This window comes from Daucus carota, chromosome 5 (genome assembly GCF_001625215.2).
Source record: "Daucus carota subsp. sativus chromosome 5, DH1 v3.0, whole genome shotgun sequence".
NCBI classification, from domain to species: Eukaryota; Viridiplantae; Streptophyta; class Magnoliopsida; order Apiales; family Apiaceae; genus Daucus; species Daucus carota.
In genome coordinates this window covers 43,967,528-43,988,190 of record NC_030385.2, presented here as the reverse complement: position 1 = coordinate 43,988,190, position 20,663 = coordinate 43,967,528, and the positions used below count along the sequence as shown (strand labels likewise).

The 20,663-nt window shown below is 36.1% G+C and overlaps 2 protein-coding genes across 3 annotated transcripts; one reads left to right on the top strand and one right to left on the bottom strand.

Moving 5' to 3' along the window:
• Window positions 1-256: 256 nt before the first annotated feature.
• LOC108222838 (FIP1[V]-like protein) lies at window positions 257-11,568 on the top strand. The gene is made up of 9 exons (XM_017396763.2): window positions 257-1,172; window positions 2,295-2,551; window positions 2,953-3,079; window positions 3,175-3,243; window positions 5,338-5,478; window positions 5,847-5,948; window positions 6,044-6,375; window positions 7,145-8,786; window positions 10,770-11,568. Exons 1-9 carry the CDS (start codon window positions 468-470, stop codon window positions 11,334-11,336), a joined length of 3,942 nt encoding a protein of 1,313 aa, XP_017252252.2. The 5' UTR covers window positions 257-467; the 3' UTR covers window positions 11,337-11,568.
• Window positions 11,569-12,982: 1,414 nt separating this feature from the next.
• Window positions 12,983-20,256, bottom strand: LOC108219959 (solanesyl-diphosphate synthase 1, mitochondrial). 2 transcript variants are annotated; one of them, XM_017393563.2, is made up of 12 exons: window positions 19,865-20,256; window positions 19,319-19,417; window positions 18,890-18,970; window positions 18,571-18,642; window positions 18,031-18,162; window positions 16,989-17,075; window positions 16,766-16,837; window positions 15,926-16,011; window positions 15,429-15,561; window positions 14,932-15,021; window positions 14,633-14,731; window positions 12,983-13,366 (listed from the first exon to the last, which is right to left on the bottom strand). In XM_017393563.2, the coding sequence occupies exons 1-12, from the start codon at window positions 20,018-20,020 to the stop codon at window positions 13,187-13,189; spliced, it is 1,287 nt and encodes a 428-aa protein (XP_017249052.1). In that variant the 5' UTR covers window positions 20,021-20,256; the 3' UTR covers window positions 12,983-13,186. The 2 variants fall into 2 exon arrangements, with proteins under 2 accessions (XP_017249052.1, XP_017249053.1); XM_017393564.2 differs by having other exon boundaries at window positions 19,319-19,420; window positions 19,865-20,005.
• Between the last annotated feature and the right edge of the window lie 407 nt (window positions 20,257-20,663).

The window sequence follows — 20,663 nt, the reverse complement described above, 5'->3', positions numbered from 1 at the left end:
TGATGGTCAATTTGACTCAACTTTGACTGAAAATTAAAAATTATTCATTTACAATTTTACAAAACTGAAAAATATATTCTAAAATAGATTTGATAATCTTTTCAATGATATATATTTCAATGATTTTATTCAATTATTTAATATACATATTTTTCATTCAAAGTTGGGTCAAATTGACCATCAAAAAAGCAAACGGGACAGTTAATTTGGGACGGAGGGTGTATTATTATTAATGTATCCCCTTGAGTTTATTAAACAGTGGATGAGAATTTTGACTAACGGTAGCTGCTCTGAATATTAATGGCATCAGCAAATTGTCATCCAAACCCTAGTTCCTCAATTACATTGCTGTAACTCTGTAACAACTATCCCATATCTCACACACATACACACACTGCGTAATTTATATTATCATAAACATACAAACACACATATTATACACCTCAAAAACCCTAATTTATCAAGCCATGGAAGACGACGACGAGTTCGGCGATTTGTACACCGATGTTCTTACACCGTTCGCTAATTCATCGTCTCTTCCGATCCAGAACAACGTCGCGATTGATAACGATCGTAAAGAGATCGTCGCCGAAGCTCCGAGCTCGAAAAGATTGGATCTTGAAAGTTCGGATCCGACCCGGATTCAATTGGATGAATCGAAGTGGAGAGATAGGGTTTTGGACGGGGAAAGCGAGGAAAGGAAGTTTGAGGATCCGAATTTGATTGATGAATCGCAGATTAATGTTGGCGAGGGTGATGATGGTGATGGGGAGGACGGCAGGGGTGTGGGGATCCCGGGTTTGTCGATTCTGGGGGGTTCGGAGAATCCGGTTAACGGGAAAGATGAGGACTTTATGGAAGGGGAGGATGATTGGGATAGTGATAGTGATGATGGTTTGCAAATTGTGTTGAATGATAATAATGATGAGATGGATTTGGGTGGGATGGGGGGAGTTGAAGGGGATGATGCGGAGGAGGATAATTTGGTAATTGTTGGCGACGGGGATGGGAATCAGATTGAGGAGCAAGATTGGGGGGAAGATGGTGGTGCAATTCAAGGTGGGGAGGGTGAGAGGAAAGAAGCCGGGGATGGGGAGAGGAAAGTGAACGGAGTTGTGCAGCCCCCAAAGACGGGGTATGGGTATCATAATCAGTTCCATTCCCAGTTCAAGGTCAGTTCGTTGTACTTGTGGGTTTTGTATGTTTGTAAAATGTACATGTTGTATAGAGTATGATTTGGTATGCTGTATATTAGTTTTTAGAAATTAGATGCTTGTAATTGCTTTCTATTGGGTATCAAAGAGTATTGACAATTTACCAGCATTCCTCTGATTATAATGTTGCAGTCCATTGTGTCGTAGACAAATCTCTATGGTCTGCAATTCGGGTTTCTGCACAAAAATCCTGTGTTAGAGTTCAATAAATCTCTAAAAGCTGTGTGTTTTGTGGAGCTAAAGATCAGTGAAGTACTAATATTCACATAATAGCTTAAATTTTATGTCACATACCCTGCAATGTATGCAGAAAGGCATACATTGCCTATGTACATCATACTGGAAATGGTCCAAGGAGATGATGTTAATCTTTTATTGAGAATACACTTGACGTTGAACTTATAAAGTAATAATAATGGTTTTTAACGATCATTAATACCATTATATAATTTCGGTTTTCTGGATAGATGGGAATTTGACTAAAAATATGTGAAACACATTCAGATATTAGTATAGACTACAAACTCACCTCAACCTAATCAGACCATATCCTCTCTGGACATGCAAAATCCTTGAATTTTGTGAGGAGAATGCCAATATAACGACTGCAAATACATTTAGAGTTTGATTGCGCAAGTACTGAAATAAATTTCTTCAACTGTTGAAATCTATAAACTTGTCTAACTTCCCCAGCACTATGCTGTATGAGTTTTTCAAGGGACATTGTTATATGGTTGTATATGTGGAATTCTTTCTAATTTTTATCCTCTTTTGTGCTTAAATTATTATCTCACTTGTATATTGCTTAAATTAATCTGAACTATATAAATATAAAAAACAATATGAAGTTTTCATCACCTTGATGTTTTATGTGCTGCAGCCTGCAGAGTTTGGTCAAATTTTGTATTTTCTATGCTTAAGAATAAAATGAACCAAGTGTTGGACATCATGTGCACTGTGATTCCCTGATTCCCATAACTTTCAGCATCTCTATTTAATCTGACTATAGCTACAATAAACATGAATTCTCTGTTTAATTTTGACTATGAATGTAACATTGTTCAAGATATTTTTGTGTAGTATGTGAGACCTGGTGCACCCCCAATTCCTGGTGCCGCTCCTTTAGCCCCTGGTGTCTCCCCAGGTCAAACTCGTCCCCCTCTCAGCATGGGACCTACCCCTGGTCGTGGCAGAGGTGACTGGCGTCCAGCAGGATTAAAAAATGCCCCCCCTATGCAAAAAGGTTTTCACGCGGGTTATGGTGCGCCGGTTTGGGCGAACAATACTCCAGGACATGGTTTCGGCAGAGGATTGGATTTCACACTTCCATCTCACAAGTAATTTTCCATCAGTATACAATCTGGTTATTACTTATGAATTAATCGCACCATTTATAATAACTTTTCTGTTTTTAGGATTTATTTGGTGCATCTTTTAGTTCTTAAATATATAATTATGTAAAATTAAATTAGATATTGTCTGCAACTCATTAGTCATATGAACCAATTCTTGCCATGTAGCTCTTCCTGATGTTTGTCTAATTTTATGGGAGTCTCAACTAATCTGTGGACTGTGGTGATGGTGTCGCCTTAATATAAATATAAGTGTTAGTGACAGTATTAATGACAAAAGAAGTTGAGGCAGGTAAAGAGCATATTGGCCAATATGATTTGTAGGCCATACCACTATATATATATATTTTGGCTCTTAATATTTATGTATCTTGTTGTGGTCTCAGGACTATATTTGAAGTTGACATAGATAGTTTCGAGGAAAAGCCATGGGCACTCGCTGGTGTTGATATATCAGATTATTTCAACTTCGGTCTAAATGAGGATTCCTGGAAAAATTATTGTAAACAGCTGGTTAGTGACATCATTGATTTTTTACGCTAAGCATGAGAGCAATTGTGGTTTTCTTTACCAAGATGAAGGACTGATGCCTACAATTAAATATGCAGGAACAACTCCGCTTGGAGGCAACTATGCAAAGCAAGATTCGTGTCTATGAAAGTGGCAGGACGGACCAGGTACTGAGGTCTTCTTGTACATAGATAAGAATATAATACAATTGTCAAATGGGTATACTGATTGGAAATATAATAAGTAGAATACCATTGTCGCAGTGTTATCTGCATATATCAATAACTTATTAATAAATGACATCTTCATTTATTTTGATTTCAATGCATATTTTAGCAGTCTTATTCATAAACTTAAACCGTTATAGACTTATAGCCATAATAATGAGTCTAAAAAGAAGAAAAGAAATTAAGCAAACATATTAAAATAGATCAATCTTATATTAATATTATTCTTAATAGAAAGCAATCAACTTTATTCTACATAATTACGTATACAGAAAAAAGGATTTGGAGACCACTATTTGATTGAGATCTTGAAGACCATATATGTTTATGGGTCAAATATGGTTTCGGAGAATAAAATGTTTTTCAAGAAGAAATCAATAGTGGTTTTCGTAGAACTCAAGCTGAAATGCTAATTCGCTTTATGAACACCTTACTGAGCGCCTTGACTCACCTTTCTAAGTCTACAAGTTTGGTAAAACCTAAAGGGTAACACATCTTACAGTCGTGTGTTGTCGAGTATTGTGAAGAGTATCGTTCGCAGGGAAGGACTGATATCAATACAAATTTCAAGTCTTTTATCTCTTGTAATTCAGAAGTGTGGAGAAGAATTTGGTGGTGTATGGTTATCAACTAATTAATATAATAAATTAATAATATAATAAATATGAGAGAAAACAACCCAAGAATTAGAGTTCTTCAATGGCTATCATGAATGTCTAATTTGTGTCTCTTGTTTGCTAAAAACAATCCTTCTAATATTTATAAACTCCTCTCCCAAGGTAGATTATAATGCCTACAATTATCCCTTAAAAGCCACTCCCATGGTCAATCAAAGTACAATTATAAACTATTAAGAACCAAGGATTTTAAGTCTCACAATTCTCATATCAATCTCCCGATCTAATACTCAAATTGTGTCCATCATATCATGTACTAGAATTATAACTCCTCTCCCGATTTTGTTATAACTCCTAAAGATTCAATTACAAGTTAGCTACTCCTGTAATTGTATAAAGAGCTCAATGACAGATTAACAAATCAAGAGAAAACACAATCCAACTAAGCAAACATAATAAACCAAAGAATAGTACCCAACTCTTGGATTAAGAGATTAGCTACTCATGATAAGATGAAACAAATATATATTTATACCACAAACCATGAGTGTAAGAATTTAAGTACAAAGAATATAACTTGACGAAAGTGCTGGACGTCCGGATGAATCCCTTCACTCCTTCCAATATCTCTCACAAGTTCTTCTCTCCCTTTTCTCTCTAGAAAGGCTATCTCTATATTAGTCTATATGATACAAAGTTAGTTGTCTCTAATCTCTATCAAACCCTAATATATATAAGAGTTTTCTTAATTTACAAGAAAATAAAATAATATCCTAAAACGGGTTGGATTCTGATGCTGAAATTCGTAGGCTGCTGTTCAGGCCTGATTCTGGACTGATCCAGTTGCCTTTTGATACCTGGACCACCTTAAACTTGTAGAAAATTCCAATATCTTCGCGTGGGCTGTTAAATCGCCCAATTCTGACATCCAGAACTCAAGTTACGGCCCAAACAAGATTTGCTTCGCTGGCTATCCATAAAGTCCGAATTTCCATCTGATTAAGCCCAAATAAGCTTGATTTAATCCAACTTTAGGAATATTTATTTTCCTGAAATTAAACACTTAAAATCAATTAGTAACATCCCGATTATTTACAAAATACTAAAATTATGGGAATAAAATCATATAAAAACATATATAAATATATGCTCTATCATCGTGTGACTGTGTCATTTGTATATCGATTGGTAATATAATGATAGGTATAGGTCTAACAATATAGCTCTAAACTTTTAGTTGCGCACACGAAATATGTGTATATATGTATCAGTCATTAAAGTAACCATATTAATCAAGAATGGCCACCACTTGGATTCATGAACCATAGAAGTGATAGAATTGTCCTGTACATTTATTCATTTTAAATTGGTTCTTATTGTTTTTTCCTGCTCCCATAAAACAAAACTTTTGTTTCAGGATTATGATCCAGATATGCCCCCCGAGCTGGCAGCAGCTGCAGGGATTCATGATATTCCAGCTGATAACACGAATCCTGAAAAATCAGAGGTTGGACAGAGTGATATATCTATGGCATCGCTGCGTGCAAGACCACAATTTGTATGTACCTGTTAGCTATTATGATTCCTTTCACATAATAAAAAAACTCCAGCCATTCTTAGCTTATAAATTAGCTAACCACTGGCCACTGCATTTATGAACTTCCATCATAAGCTTATGATCTTGCTATTGCTAGCAATCATCATTGTCGTATGATACTTCTTTTTGGGTCCACTCGTCAATTTTGTGTATGCCTTTTATTTAAGAACACGGTCTATGTAAAGATGTAAATTATTCCCGTCGTTTCTCTATTTACTATATATTTATGACCTGCATGGCTACATCATGAAGAAAATCAAATCAAAAGTAGCCATTATCTAACATGTAAATTCTAAGTTTCAAACTTACTAAATCTTGTGTATTACCAGCCACCTGGGCGACCGATTCAAGTGGAAACTGGATATGGTGAAAGGCTCCCATCCATTGATACTCGTCCTCCAAGAATGCGCGATGCAGATGCTATTATTGAGGTTAGAAGATAATCCTAGTTCTCTTTATATATTAATGATCTAAGTGCGACTCGCGGTGTTTGATTTACATATATACTGATGTTGCTTGGAAACAGATTGCCTTGCAGGATTCTGCAGATGATGATTCTGTCAACGGGAATGACATCGCAAAGCTGCCAGAGGACTCATCAAGAGAGGAGCTAGGAGTAGGCCGTGATGTAGAAGAGAACAATTCACAGGAAGACACTGCAGTTTTTGATAGTGCACCACAATCTTACAAGGACCGGAAAAGAGAGCTTGCAGGAAGAAAAGCTCCGTTAAATAAAGCTGTTCGCGGTAAAGCAACAGGAGATGAAAAGCCGCCTATTATGCTGGAAGCTCCTGTGCAGAAACCTTCTAGTTCTAGGGAGAAGACCCCCATATACCCTAGATCACATCGGGATGAGAGGTCTGTTGGTGTCGCGTACTAATTCTTGGTGTCCTTTTCAGTTTTCTTGTTTCCTCTCGTTTTAAATATTTACTCCTGTTTGTACACTTGAAATCTATGCATCAAAATAACTGAAAACATGGAATAACCCAATGCCTTGTGTAATATAAGATGAGAGGCCCATTAATTATTTCTTATGCAGATTTCCCCCAAAATTTTAAACTAATTCTCCTGATTGGTTTGTACATGTGAATTGACTACTACCTCCGTTAGTCTGTCCTATATTATCCGTTATGGCTGATTCGTCTTTATCATAGTTGGACTGAATACTATTTTAACTTCTAAATTACCGACCCTTAGTTTCAACTTCTGATTCAAAATTTGGAGACTTTAGATCTAATGTAGTTTTCTAGTAATGATTCTTATTATGATTATAGAGTACGAAAATAGGGCACATTAGGTGCTGTACGGTACTGTTTCCTTTTTTCAGGTAACAAACTTTTTCATGTTTTTTTTATACTGTTCTAATTTCTGAAACATTTTTTAAAAGCACGACCAAGTTATCACATTTGTTTTCTGGAAAATATTTTAATCTTTTTAAAAGCCGAAAAGAGTTTCTTAGTTATGAGGCCAAGGAGGCACTTAACATCTAATAAATGGTCAAATTTACTTTAAAGAATTTAAATTAGACTATGAATCATGGACAACGATTTTTTTTGATTAATATATTACATTCACCTTGCCTCTGGGATATGACAATTTTTTAACCTTCTCTCTTGTGTAACTGCAGGCATAGAAAAGGAAGAGCAAGTGAGAGATCCCCTAGTAAAACCCGTAGTGGGAGTACAACTGAGAAACCGCGTCATGGCATTCGAAAGGATGAATCGGCAGAAAGCATTGATGGTAAAAGCGGGAGCAGTCCTCATTTGTCATCTTCTCATAACGGTGGGGTTCCTGAGGATCAATATTTTGAACAAAATGATGCTACCCCTGATGAGCAGCTGGATGGAAGATTTGAAATGGATAGGGTGGATAGTGATCTGAATATGACCGATACCCATAAAGATGAAACTTCATCTCAGTCCATAAAGAAGCAAAAACTTAATTCACGAGTTGAGCAACTGCCCTTGGAAGAAGTTGATGACCGCGAGGAGTCTAAGGCTGCAAGAAGTAGTGAAAATAGCAAAGCAATATCAGGAAACAGCAGGGACTACCAGAATTTGCCAGATGGCACTGAAGATGAAGTTGTCCAACATGGGATGTCTGCACGGATGGGAACTAAGAGAACAAATGAGGATGAGCATCGTGCCCGAAGTAAAGTCCACAAAGAGAGATCGGAAGTAGATAGACACCACATGGCATTTAAAGGTAGGGAGGCTCCTTATTCTCGTAAAAACTGGGAATCAAATGCAACCCATCATTCACACTTGAAGGCAGATGTTGATCGACGGAAGGATAGTGAAAATTCTGATGGAGCCTGGCAGCGCAAAGACGATGAGTCACATGTCAGAAGGGCTAGAATGGAGGACACAAGGATGAGGGATCGCAGTGATGATATGGGACCGAGACACCGGAGTAAGGTGAGAGAGGTTGATCGGAACGATATAGATCAATATCAACTTAGGAAACAATTGGATAATGGGAGTTGGAGGGGTTATGACAAAGATATGGGGTCACGAGACAGAGACAGGGATGATAATGTAAAAACTCGAATTGATAACTTCGACAGTAAACGAAGGAAAGAAGATATCCACTCTAAGAGGGACCGTGGGGAAAAGGAAGAACTCTTGCACGCCCATAGGGAAAATACTAGTCGTCGGAAAAGAGAAAGGGATGACATCATGGAGCAGAGAAAGAAAGATGAGATAGCAAGAGTCAGAAATGATGACCAGCAATCTCTCAGACACAAAGATGATATCTGGTTCCCCAGGGAGAGAATAGATAGGCCAAGGGAGCGGGAGGACTGGCAAAGGCTTAAGCAATCTCATGAAGAAATTCATTCCAAAAGAGAGAGGGAAGATGTGCGTGGAGTCAAAAGTGTACGGACTGTTGAAGAGAAATCGTGGTCTAGCCATTCTAGAGCGAAGGACGAACTTAAAGGTTCTGACAGAGATTACCATCTGAAAGATCCAGGACGCCACGTTGAGCAACTTAAGAGGAGGGATAGAGTGGAAACTGACAGCCTTCCACGTCATAGGGGGAGTGAGGATATCTATTCACGGGCAAGTCAACCCAATAATGATGAGAGAAGATCAAGGCAGGAAAGACCAAGTGCTCGTAATGATCGTGCTATTAATGCTTCTGATCATCAAAAAATGCCCGAGAAGAAACATAAAGAGTACCCTAGGAAGAGCAAAGAGTCTGTGGGAGATCTCAACTCTACGGTACCATCTAGGAGGAACCAAGAACACAACAGTCAGATAAGCGAGCGGGTATGTCACCTCTCTGGACACAATAATATAAAACTTTTGTAGGGAGACCTCCCAAAAATTGATTTAAATTAAGTTATACATATGAATGAAAAATCATATTATAGTTATTGTAGTTAACCTAATTCAGTTATGAGCTACTGAGCCCAGTGCTGGGAGTTTCTGAACAGGCTATAGCTGATAGATGTATTTGCAAAAGGAAGGAAATTTTATGAAATAAGTTTATCATTTCATCATGACATCGATTATTATGCACTGTTTAGTGGAGGGGTTCTTGGTACCGATTCAGGATTGGTGCTTCCCACTCTCAGACTCATTGCGCAAACCTAATATAGACCAAAAAATAGCATTACCTAGGAAGCTCTAAATATATGATTGGTTGTTTTGCTATATTTTAAGGCTGTAATCTGGACCAAGTTGGACTTGACTGCTTAGTTGAAATGGGCTCGACTTGATAGAATGAGTTTGTTTTATTTTGAATTAGTTTGAGGGCTCGAGTTCAAACAAGTTTTTTTTTTTTTTTTTGATAAGCGACTCAAATCGCTCTGAGTTTTGGGCAAGCTCGGTTTAAACAAAAGTCTTTTTGGCTTGAATATGACTTTAGCGATTGAGCTGATAATGTATGAATTGGGGACAATGTATTGAATCAAATATATTGGCAAATATTGGATTGATCTTAAAAGTAAAATGAGAAATTTGAGTAGATTGAGCTTGGTAAGTTTGACATGCTCATGAACATTCTTGACTTGGTTTGCATATAATATGACTTACATATTCAAAAGTAATATGTCACGTGGTGAGAAACTAATCAATCATAACCCTGCTGTTTTGTTCTTAGCATAGTTAATTAGTTATGCAAATTTCACAATAGCAAGTATTTTTTAGTTGCAATGAGGAAGATGTTTATATTGAAGTGGTATTATACTATTTGTATTTTGGGGAGGAATATGTTCTTCTTAAGACCACTGCTTCATGAATCATATTTCTTATTTCAAGGCAACACCATATTTATGGCCTTTGTTTGGGAATTGGCGGTTAGCTGTTAGTTGCAGCGGATTGAATTAGTTGTTTGGACAAGCGGATTGAATTAGCTATTTTTGAACGAAACTGTTTGGTAAATAGCTCTTTGAATTAACTTTTTGTATTGGACACAACAATCCTCTAATTGAAAAAGCTCCTCCAAGTAGCTTTTTCAAAATTAGCGGATCGAGTCCAAATCGCTATTTCAATCGAGTAACTAGCAAATACTAATATTAGAGGATTCATCTAGTTAAACTTATGTTTTAGGTTAATCCTCTATTTTTTTCTCAAACGTCTAACTTTCAAACACGGGCTATGCTATTTAGGCGCTTTCTGCCAAGGAGCACTATTGAGACAGTTTAGCATCTGATGTACCTTATTGTTGCGCTTTAGTGTTTATTTCTTGTCGTGTGTATCTTTTTCTCAAACCTCTAACTTCCAAACACGGGCTATAACTATTTAGGCACATTCTGCCGAGGAGCGCCATGAGACAGTTTAGCATCTGATGTACCTTATCATTGCTCTTTAGTGTTTATTTCTTTTTGTGTCTCTGTGTTTGATCACATGTAGTTTTTGATTATGGAATCACATATTAATTTACAGTAAGAACTAGTAGAAGTGATTTTTCTTCTGCTAGATCAATAGCCATGGCAGGTGGATTATTCACAACCATAGTAAGTCATTACTTTGAAGTTTGAAACAAACTTTATTTATGAAGCTCCGCTGAATGTTATTAGTAGCTGAACATTTTGCTTTCGGATGTATGTTGATGGTGCCATAAACGTAATCTGGTAGAGGTCCATGTTGTAGTTTCCTTGCATAATTTCAACTTGATTTATTACACCACATCCTTAAGTTGCAGTGGTTTTTGGATTATAACACGTCATCTTACATCTTTGTATATTACTTGCTGGTTTGCTAGCTGAACGAGTTGTTCCACGATAACTAGTTTTATTTATATTTTAGGCGAGATTGAGAGGCATGATTGATCAAGGAGGTGGTGATCAGGGGATCCCTGTGCCTCGTCAATCCTCCAAAAGACGCAAGGAAGATGCTTCTTCAGATGATGAACAGCATGACTCAGCGAGAGGACGTTCGAAGTTGGAAAGATGGACTAGCCACAAGGAAAGGGATTTTGATGCTGGTACTCAATTATCCTCCTTAAACGTAAAAGAGAATGATGATCATAATGCTGGAACTTTGGCGGCTAATACAGTATCAGATGTATCTACGAAGACAGTGGAAGCGGGTCAGAATTCACATACCTTGGCTAATGAAACAGATGCTGGTGATCAAGTGAACATAAAGAAGGGTGGTGAAGTGAAACCAAAGGAAGATAAACACTTGGATACTGTAGCCAAGCTGAGGAAGCGTAGTGAGCGCTTCAAGCTTCCGATGCCAAGTGAAAAAGAACCTGTAGCTGTAAAAAAGATGGACAACGAACAGCTGCCGCCGGTCCAAACTGAAAGCCGCACAGATTCAGAGATCAAACATGAGCGGCCTCCGAGGAAGCGCAGATGGACTGGCAACTAGCTAATGTGTACCTGTTCTTTTGAAGTATAATTTACAGGGTGTAGGGGATTCACTATTTACTAATGCAAATTTGACAGGTGTGTAGACATGTTAATTAAGACCAGTTTCTCTTTTGATGTGTATATACCATACAAATGTAACTTAACGCAGGCCACTGATGATGGCTCAGACAATTGTTTAGTTTAAAAACACAGTGTACTTTGTTATTATCAATAGATATGTTATTTTAGGAGCTGCAGGGTCCGAGTGAAGAAGATCTCAACTTGGAGGAAGAAAACCGGTGCTCCAGATGGGTTGGCACTGCTCGCTCTCCTAACATCTAACTCTTTTTGGTCCAAAGGAATTCTACAAGCTTGATCAAGATTGCTGGTCTATATTGTAAATTGTATATTAATTTTGTTAAGCCTTGCTCTTTAGTTTTGTGTCGTCATAGGCTGCAAGGCTTGAAGCCTTGAATGCAGAATTTTCAGAGCTCATAGGTTTCATGTGAAACAAATGAGGTATAAAGAAAGAAATTTTGGAGAACAAGAAAAAGTTCTTAAACATATTTGCCACTATTACAGTTTTGGTAATAAATTCTGATAATATACTGAGGATATAAATATCTACCTTTTTGTAAAATGACCTATTTAGTGAAAATAATTCATAGTAATATATATATTATATAAAAAATTTAAGTATTTTGAGGCGTTTAATATTTCTCATTAAAATTAATATTTATTCTTTGAAGAAGTATGTATTTGTGTTATTTTTTTTGAAAGTAATTTATTGCAAAATAAGAGAAAAATGTTTGCGACTTATTTGTTAATTATTGGAACCGGGAAATGGATGAGAGAATGGAACTCTGAAATTCTACCTCCACGGCACGGAGTATGGAGTATATGCTTTTATAGTAACTGAATTTATAATAATTCCGCTTATCAAACGAAATTTTTAATTCTTATTAAATAAAAGAGCAGTCAACTTCTCCAAATTAGGACATTTATATGTGGCGGAGAGAACTGAAGTCTTGATGACAACGAGCCCGTCTGGGTCATTTTAAAATATTGATTGGGTATATCTAATTTATTTATATTTTCACATTTTTAATATATAATTTTATTTATTAAACATTTTGGCTAAATTTTAATGTTAAACAATATGAAAGTATAAAAAATATTATACCTTGTACATAGCCAAACTACAGAGAGTAATTGCGAGGTAATGTGCCATAATAAATTTCTTATTGAGTTGGTATACAACTCTAACTTTAATAAATATTATTTGTAATTAATACCAAACAGGTAAGATCTAAGATACTCTGATCGCCGACCAAAAAAGATAAAAGGATTCCGTCCAAATATAATATATTCCATACAAATATATATGTCGAAATTGAAATTTTTAACGGTCAGTATCCAATCAGATCTCTACCAATTAATCTTTAGCTTTCCGGTACTAGAAATTGATAACAGCAAATAGGAATATAGTAATGAAGTGCAACGTAAATATCCATTAAGAAAGTTAAAATTCTATTACTGATTTTCCTGGATCACATTTTTTTTTCTGCCTTGCATAATTCATATATCCCCGTTTGCAGTTCTTTCCAATTCACAAAAACAAGTGCACAATGAAATTAGCTAATGGTGGCTGGATGACAGTGGCACTGTGGCAAAGAGCACTCCTCTAGAAGTATGATTCTCTCTAGACTGATTATTTGAATATCAAAAAGAATGAACATTAAAGGATCAAAGTTCAATTCTATCATAATATTGGTGCATGCTTTCCTCTACCTTACAAAATCACTGGTAGTAGCTAAACAAAATTCTTCGTATACAGTTGCCAATATGAACTTGCTTTCTGATTTGTTTTTATTTATTTCTCGTAATGACTCTTTGCGTTAATTCTACCAATGCCCGCCTTGATATTTGAACGTCCTCATCATCATTGTCAGGTAAAGAATCGATTGCACTTGAAGCGAGGTTGGCATGCTTCTGTGCTAATTCCCGTGTCCTCTGTATTCCATGACTCCGCCCTAGATAATCTAGAGCCTGCAAATCCCCATCAATGCTCCAAATTTAGTCAAGAAAACACACAACATACATAAAAAAAATAGTATCAATGATTAATAATTCTTTTGCTAAATAACTGATTTTTCAATTTACATAGATAGTCTTTTGTCTAAAAAAATACTTGTGAACAGTTTGAAATGGCAGAGTATTTTATCAAGATATACAGCCTTTAACTCATGAATGCATTATCACAATACTTATCTGTGTTTTAGAAACTTATTATGACCCATCTCTAGCATACAAAAGGTCGACTAACTGATTGCTAACACTGTACTGAGGAGATGGGCACTTTTTTGCTGAGTAAACATACATCAGCCCTTGAGGGGACACCATCTCCTCAGTTTATACTCTCGGACGAGACTAAGTAGCTACCGACCGTTCCAGCGCGCCCTTGACCTATCTTGATTAAGACCGAACGGCAGGTAAAACACGAAGGCTGCTATCTCAATAGGCCATGGGAATGAAAAAGAACCAATCCACTTTTATTTGGTATTTTGGTTGAGTGTGAGGAAAGATAATTGACTAATACTAATCGCGATAAAGAGTCCTCTATAGCAGTGTGTAATTGAGGAGCCCAAAAAGGTTAACCCTCATCTTTTAAAACTTTTTACTCCCTCCGTCCCATTTTAACTGCTTTTGACTTTTTTACACGTATTTTAAGGTGTTAAAAAAATCACATCTAAACATAGTTATTCTTCATAAAAATTATATCAAATAAAAGTTTAGATTCTAAACTTTTGAAATTTTTTATTGAGTGTAGATATTGTTTTTTTACACCTCAATATACGTGTTAAAAAGTCAAACATCAGTTAAAATGGGACAGAGGGAGTACCAAGTAAATCCTACAGGTGACGTGCAAATTCAAGTAAGAAAGTAAGAAAATGGACGCTGGAGCTAATTTGAATTCTAGTATAGAGAGGAGCAGTGCAAATAGAGCTCCTGATACAGAGACCCCATACTGTTTCTCCGAGATCAAATAGAGGTAAAGCAGTCTCTTCAGTCTCCCCAATCCAAGACAAACACATAACCCCTAGATCTTAGAAAACGAGCAGGTGATAATTTTGATAAAGCTCACGATCCCTTAGGAGACCGAGACTTGAACATTATTACCTATTTGCTGAAACAGACTCAACCAGTAACTACAGGAATGTACATTGTTACATAATTTTTATCTCGCAACATCTGCATAAACTGATACTAACAAGGTCAAAATGCAGTTCTTTTAAAAGTAAACCAAGCACTTACAAGATCTACATCTCCAGGTTTGTCAAACCCCCGATCAACGATTGGACGCAATTCTGGAAATTCCTCGATAGCGAACAATATTGGAGCAGTCACGATACCCTGCAAATTTACGGCAGATTTTACTTTGCAAGCATAGATGCAGCTAATCATTGAGAAGGAAAAAAAAAACACTCCAGTGTTTGTGTGTACTCATAAGCATATAAACCACCACATGATTTTCCACTACAATACACAGGCAAGCTTATAAAGAACTAAACAGTGAGTATATACAAACTTGAACAAGAATAAAAGATGATTACATGGCGGATATCAGACAAGGAACCCTTCCCCAGAGAAGATGATGTCCCAGTAAAATCAAGAACATCATCTATTAGTTGAAATGCCAGACCCTGTGAAAGAAAAGATACAAAATTAATTCCTGAACATATTACTGGACCAATATGTATCAATATAGGTCAACTTCAAACAGGTACAGTATTAAAGTGATGTGATGTACCGATTCTAGACGGGAACTCGAAACAAGGCCTGATTCAGACTCATATTTTAATTAAATTATAATTATGAGATCATTTAATAAATTCATACTTTAAAAATATAGTAAGAAGTTCCCTAGTATATGCTCTAACTCTTTCAGTTCTCGACCATACACCCTACGTATATTGAGAAGGTCACTCGTGCATTAGCATAAAGCTTTCATATATTTCAACAACTTCTACTTGGCTAACACATTACCAAAACAATATGAATAAGTACTAAATACAAGAACATGGGAGCTGCAAAAAGAATGATTGCATACAAGATTTTTTCCATAATCAAAAGCCAACACTGAAACTTCAGCTGTCTGCCCTGCAAGAAGAGCAATTGCCTTGCAGCTGTTCGAAATCAGTGATGCGGTCTTGTAGTATGTCTTTTGCAGATAATACTCCATACTGCATTAATATAAAACGAGTTAACATTATAATACCTAGAAAAGCATTACGAGTGCAGTAATGAAATATACCATAACATCATAAATACAATAGATAAAGATTTTAAAACAGCATTTCTAAAATAAATTTGAGAACCCAAAACAAGAGGTTATAAGCTAGTTTACGCACAGCAAGTGACAAAACATGGCTTTCAAAATACAGCATATGGACACACTGACAAAATAACAGTGTAACTAGGAGTCACAAGTGTAGTAATTTTGAGGAATTTGCACATTCAATTTATTAGCATATAGCCATCTATCACGAGTGTCATCTAAGAGCATGTAGCATAAGGTGGGTTCATCGATACATAAAAGCAGCATACCTAAGGCGTTGCTCAGAAGTAGTGGTCATTTGCATGGTCTCCCCTGTAACAAGATGCTCCACTACTGTTGCTAGAAGTGACACAACCTGCATAAAACAGTCCCATTCATGGAAAAAGTAAAATGAGTGCAGATTTTAACGAGAATTTATCCCCACTAGAGACACTGTAAGAAAATTACAATACAAAACAACTTTTTATCAGCTTTAAAAAAACAGGACTGGGTTTCATTATATGGAATATGGAATCTTATTATACATGTCGTCTTTGAATGCCAGAGTGATGTAATTCACCAACTGGCAGTTAAGTCATGATTCTCTAGATAACAATCACCCTAAAACATACTGTAATTGAAATTTTCAAGCAGTGTTCAACAAAAAAACAACAAAACCACCTAATGTACCCAGAAATGGTACATTTCCAATACCCAAAACATTAATCCCTAAATAGATCTTATAACCATTAATTACTACTCCTAACTCACTACTGGTTTAACAGATACTGCATATAATACACATCAAGTCACTTCCTTCAGATCAGAAGATTAAGTCCCCTATGGGTTTAACAGTGTATTCTATTATGCTAACATCTTTTGTAGTGTATCCTATGGGTTCAAGTGTAACCTATGTGTTTCCTCCTAAGATTTTTAATCATCTATACCAGTTAATTTCTCAGATTCATCTGTTATCTTATAATTTCGTCGGTCAACCACACACACAAAAAAAATAAAAATAAAAATAAAAATAATTATAATCCCTCAGCCAATTGCTCCAACATCAGATTAGTAATTCTTCTGAACAATGTAATACATGAGAACTTGCTGAAATACTGAGAAAGTCATACCTCCGTGTTCTTCAAAGATGCAAGAGCGACACACGCTCTGGACAGCAAGAAATCTCCGGCCAATACTGCTAACTGGAAGCATTATTGTGAGTAAAATACAACATGCAGGGCCAAGCATAATAATATAAGTTGAGATGTGATTAAAGATTTGTGCATCACCAATTTATTAGTCTGAACAAAAATAAAATTGTTAGAACGTGTTTTGAATAATTATTTATAGTACCTTATTCCCCATTACAGCGTTCAATGAACCGATTCCACGTCTTGTATCAGCATCATCCAATACATCATCGTGAAGAAGACTGGCGACCTAAGATAAAGAAACAAATCAGCTACTCTACAATCAATGGTGTGTCAATCTCTAACATCAGACCAAAAACACTTCACTTGTAACTTTAAACAAAAACTGAAAAGAATATCAATTCCTTGATCTTAATAGTTATGCTAATAATTCTGGAAAAATGTGGAGAGGCAGCTGGTCCATCTAGCTTATCTATGTTATCTAAGATAATTAATTTCGACGTACTACCCATTTGGAAAGATCAACTCTCTAGCAAACTTTAGCAGAGTGGAAAATCTGGAAATTCAGGTCTATTTTCTAACTAGGATCTATGTTACAGACTCAATTATGGAGTGTCGGACACAAGACGAGACACATCTGTGCTGTACTCGAAATTTCCAAAAAAGATTGGCAGATGGACCCAGTCCTATTATGCACACAGGTATTGGACATGCTTGTTTTTTTATATATATAATTAATTCTTTAAGGCCCACTGCACATGGTGTCTTATTCTCTTTCTCTCTATTTTTGCAGCACAGGTTCATCTCATATGTAGTCCCTCATTGGGTTCTACATTTAAGAGAAAGGAGACAGCAAAAACTAAACAAAGGGTGTCACAGAGATTCTGACTAGCATCGAGATGCAAGTGTCAAAAATTACCAGGAAGGCAACAGTTAATATAAGGAAATTCTAAAAAAGGAATTGATGACACTCCTTGTATGAGTCCTCACTACACTTTCCTTTCTCATGCATTACATATAAAGGCCTCGATGAGGAAAAGTAAAAGGAAAAGGATAGAGATGACAAAGATACTCTATCCATCTCCTAAGTTAGTTTTGTTTTTTAACAAGCTTTTTAATATAAATCAGCAGAAGAATTTATGTCCAAAAACATCTTCCAAATGGAATTATCTTCCATATGTTATCTTCTGAATTACCAAAATTCAGAAGATAAAAATAAAAAGATATATCTATAGAGAACTCACATGGATCATTTCTGTTATCTCAGCTATACACTGCTGTCTTGTACGTAATTCTGTAGACAACATATGAACACCGTTGTCAAGAACTGGAGCGGATATTGGTAAATTTAAAGCTGTTGCCATCAACAACAAAACCTGCAAGGAAATGACTTCAGTTAACACTTAACAGAGTTGAAAAAGGGAGAACACATTACAATTATTTAGTTTCTAGCAGAACAAGCCAAGAATAATGGTTTTGCAAAAAAAAAAAATATCAGTTTTGCAATGTTTTGCCAATCTACTAATGAATATGAAAGACACAAAAAAAACAGTGCTCTAAATGTGTATATATGTATTATCTTAAACATCATTTTACTAATTTGCTAGTCCCAGTTTTAAGCAAACACTTGTCTCAAAACTCATATGATACTTGCGAGAAGCTATAATAATGATGCAAAGACACATACACTAAAGCAAGACATTTAGAGGATATTTATACTAAACATAGATGACACTGTTCAATATTTATACTAAACATGCAGATGTGCTTAGTCTGAAAAATACCGTTGGTCGAAACCTCTTTCCTTCAACACCAAGTTTAAAGAAATACTCGGCAGCTGAGGCAAGCTTTGGCACCTATAAAAAAATACATTTAAATAGACATCAATATTAATATCTGCATCATTCCTACCAAAAATAAAGGTAGTAGTGTAGTACACCGCTAGCAGCCTAGCACCTTCACGTACGATTTAAAAGGATTGAGCTTAAAAATTAAAGCCAAGGTTGTTATCCCTTCAAAATATAATTTTGTTCAACAGTGTCACATGATGCTTATATGTGCTAGAAAAAGTCAAAACATAGAAGTAAGCAAATAGTCTTGTACCTCAGCTACCACCATTGACCGTAACCTCTCGGCAAGAATAGATAGTTCATCGGCAACTATAGAAAATGGGTCAACTTGTTCCTATATTGAATATAGAGTATCAGCTATGTCAATGTATAAAAGAAAAAACATATGGACAACAAAGAGTAAGGTGAAGAGATTATCATTCTATATATTGGATAAAGTTACCAAGTTCCTGTCTGGCTTAATTATAGTTAATAAACACAAGTCACAAACAAAATTGGGAGATTAATACAGGTTTTACATACTAGTTTTGCAGTGCTGTGAAGTTAAAACTTAAAACTAAAGGGAAATCCACACGGTTAGAAGTAATACTTGCTCTGAAACTATTTTCCAGAATTAAGAAAATCAAAGGACATGCCACCCAACAATAGATGCAGAAGAAAAATTAAGGAGATGGGTATCTACCGTCGAGTCAACCATGGAGTTGCTTTGATATTGCACCTGTTGTCCAATACTAGTAAAGGCACCCGAAATCCATGAATAAATTATTCTGCAACCCAGAACCTACTAATCACCAGAAACAATGGCAATTATGTATACAAATAGTACAAACAAATATGAGTTACTGTTACACTCAATATACAGCATGCATCGGCAACAGTAACTGTGCCAGCCTAATGTGCATCAACAATCAGCCTTTCATAATCTAGAACTCGCAAGTGCTTCAGGAAATACGAGTTTTCTGACTCTAAACTATTAAGTTACAACCTACTTATACACCTAAATAGTCCAATTCAGTACTCTATATCAAAGTATCCCCACTGTTCGACGAAAGTCCTGTGAGAGACTACAGAAACAAAACTCTTCGATATTGAATAAAACGACACAGTTGCAGCATTAACACACTAAAAAACATATAAACTAGGTATAGAATCAGAAACAAGCAGCAAAAACAATAGGAATCAGCCGATTAAACATGACTTGGAGAAGAAGCAAAGCGACGCAGCTTACCTTGCGATTGGAATCAAAATGAGATACAAACTGATTAGAATGGCCATGAGAGAGTTGTTGTTGTAGAGGATGGTGATGACGTGGCAGCGAGTATATAAATCTACACTGGTTGTAACTCGACCTCGAAATCCGAGATAATCCCCGAAACAGTGACATAATATGTCAACTGATATCGAATCTTATATGAAATTATTGTTGTGCGGAGAGAAGAGGCGGAGAGAGATGGAGAGAGAGAGAGGAGAGAATGGCGGTGCGGGCGGTGAAGGTTGATTTCTTTTGCAGGGGGAAAGCCCTGGTGAATGGTGATTAGTGAGATTAGTTAAGGAGGCGATGACGACTATGCCTTTACAACCATGTAATGTTTGAGCCCGGTCTAACCCCTCTTTCGATTTTTGGGAATTCACGTGTACGCAACAATCCATCGTTCTAAAAACCGGTCTCTCCGAAAAAAATATTTCGCTAGTCGAATTATTATTATTTACTCCCTCCGTCTCATTTTATGTGATCTTTATTCTTTTTTGGGACGTCTCAAAAAAAATAACCTATCATACTTATTATTTTTAAACACTATTTTTCACTATTACACCCACTATCTCTCTATTTTATAATCTCTTTTTATTAAATAAACACTATTACACCCACTATTTTCCTCCACTATTTCAAATCTATAATTAAATATTGATAGGCCCCACCATTTTATCTACTTTTCAACTAAATTTACTACCTTTTTCTTAATCTCCGTGAAAGGCAAACCAGCTAACTCTTTTTGGAACGGAGGGAGTAATATTTATCATTATTT

Coding starts and splice junctions, on each gene's coding strand:
- LOC108222838 (XM_017396763.2), top strand. CDS start 468: ATGGAAGACGACGACGAGTTCGGCGATTTGTACACCGATGTTCTTACA. Junction 3,080..3,174: donor AAAATTATTGTAAACAGCTG/GTTAGTGACATC, acceptor TTAAATATGCAG/GAACAACTCCGCTTGGAGGC. Junction 3,244..5,337: donor AAAGTGGCAGGACGGACCAG/GTACTGAGGTCT, acceptor CTTTTGTTTCAG/GATTATGATCCAGATATGCC.
- LOC108219959 (XM_017393563.2), bottom strand. CDS start 20,020: ATGTCACTGTTTCGGGGATTATCTCGGATTTCGAGGTCGAGTTACAAC. Junction 19,418..19,864: donor ATTTTGATTCCAATCGCAAG/GTAAGCTGCGTC, acceptor GGTGATTAGTAG/GTTCTGGGTTGCAGAATAAT. Junction 15,562..15,925: donor ACTTCTGAGCAACGCCTTAG/GTATGCTGCTTT, acceptor ATATTAATGCAG/TATGGAGTATTATCTGCAAA.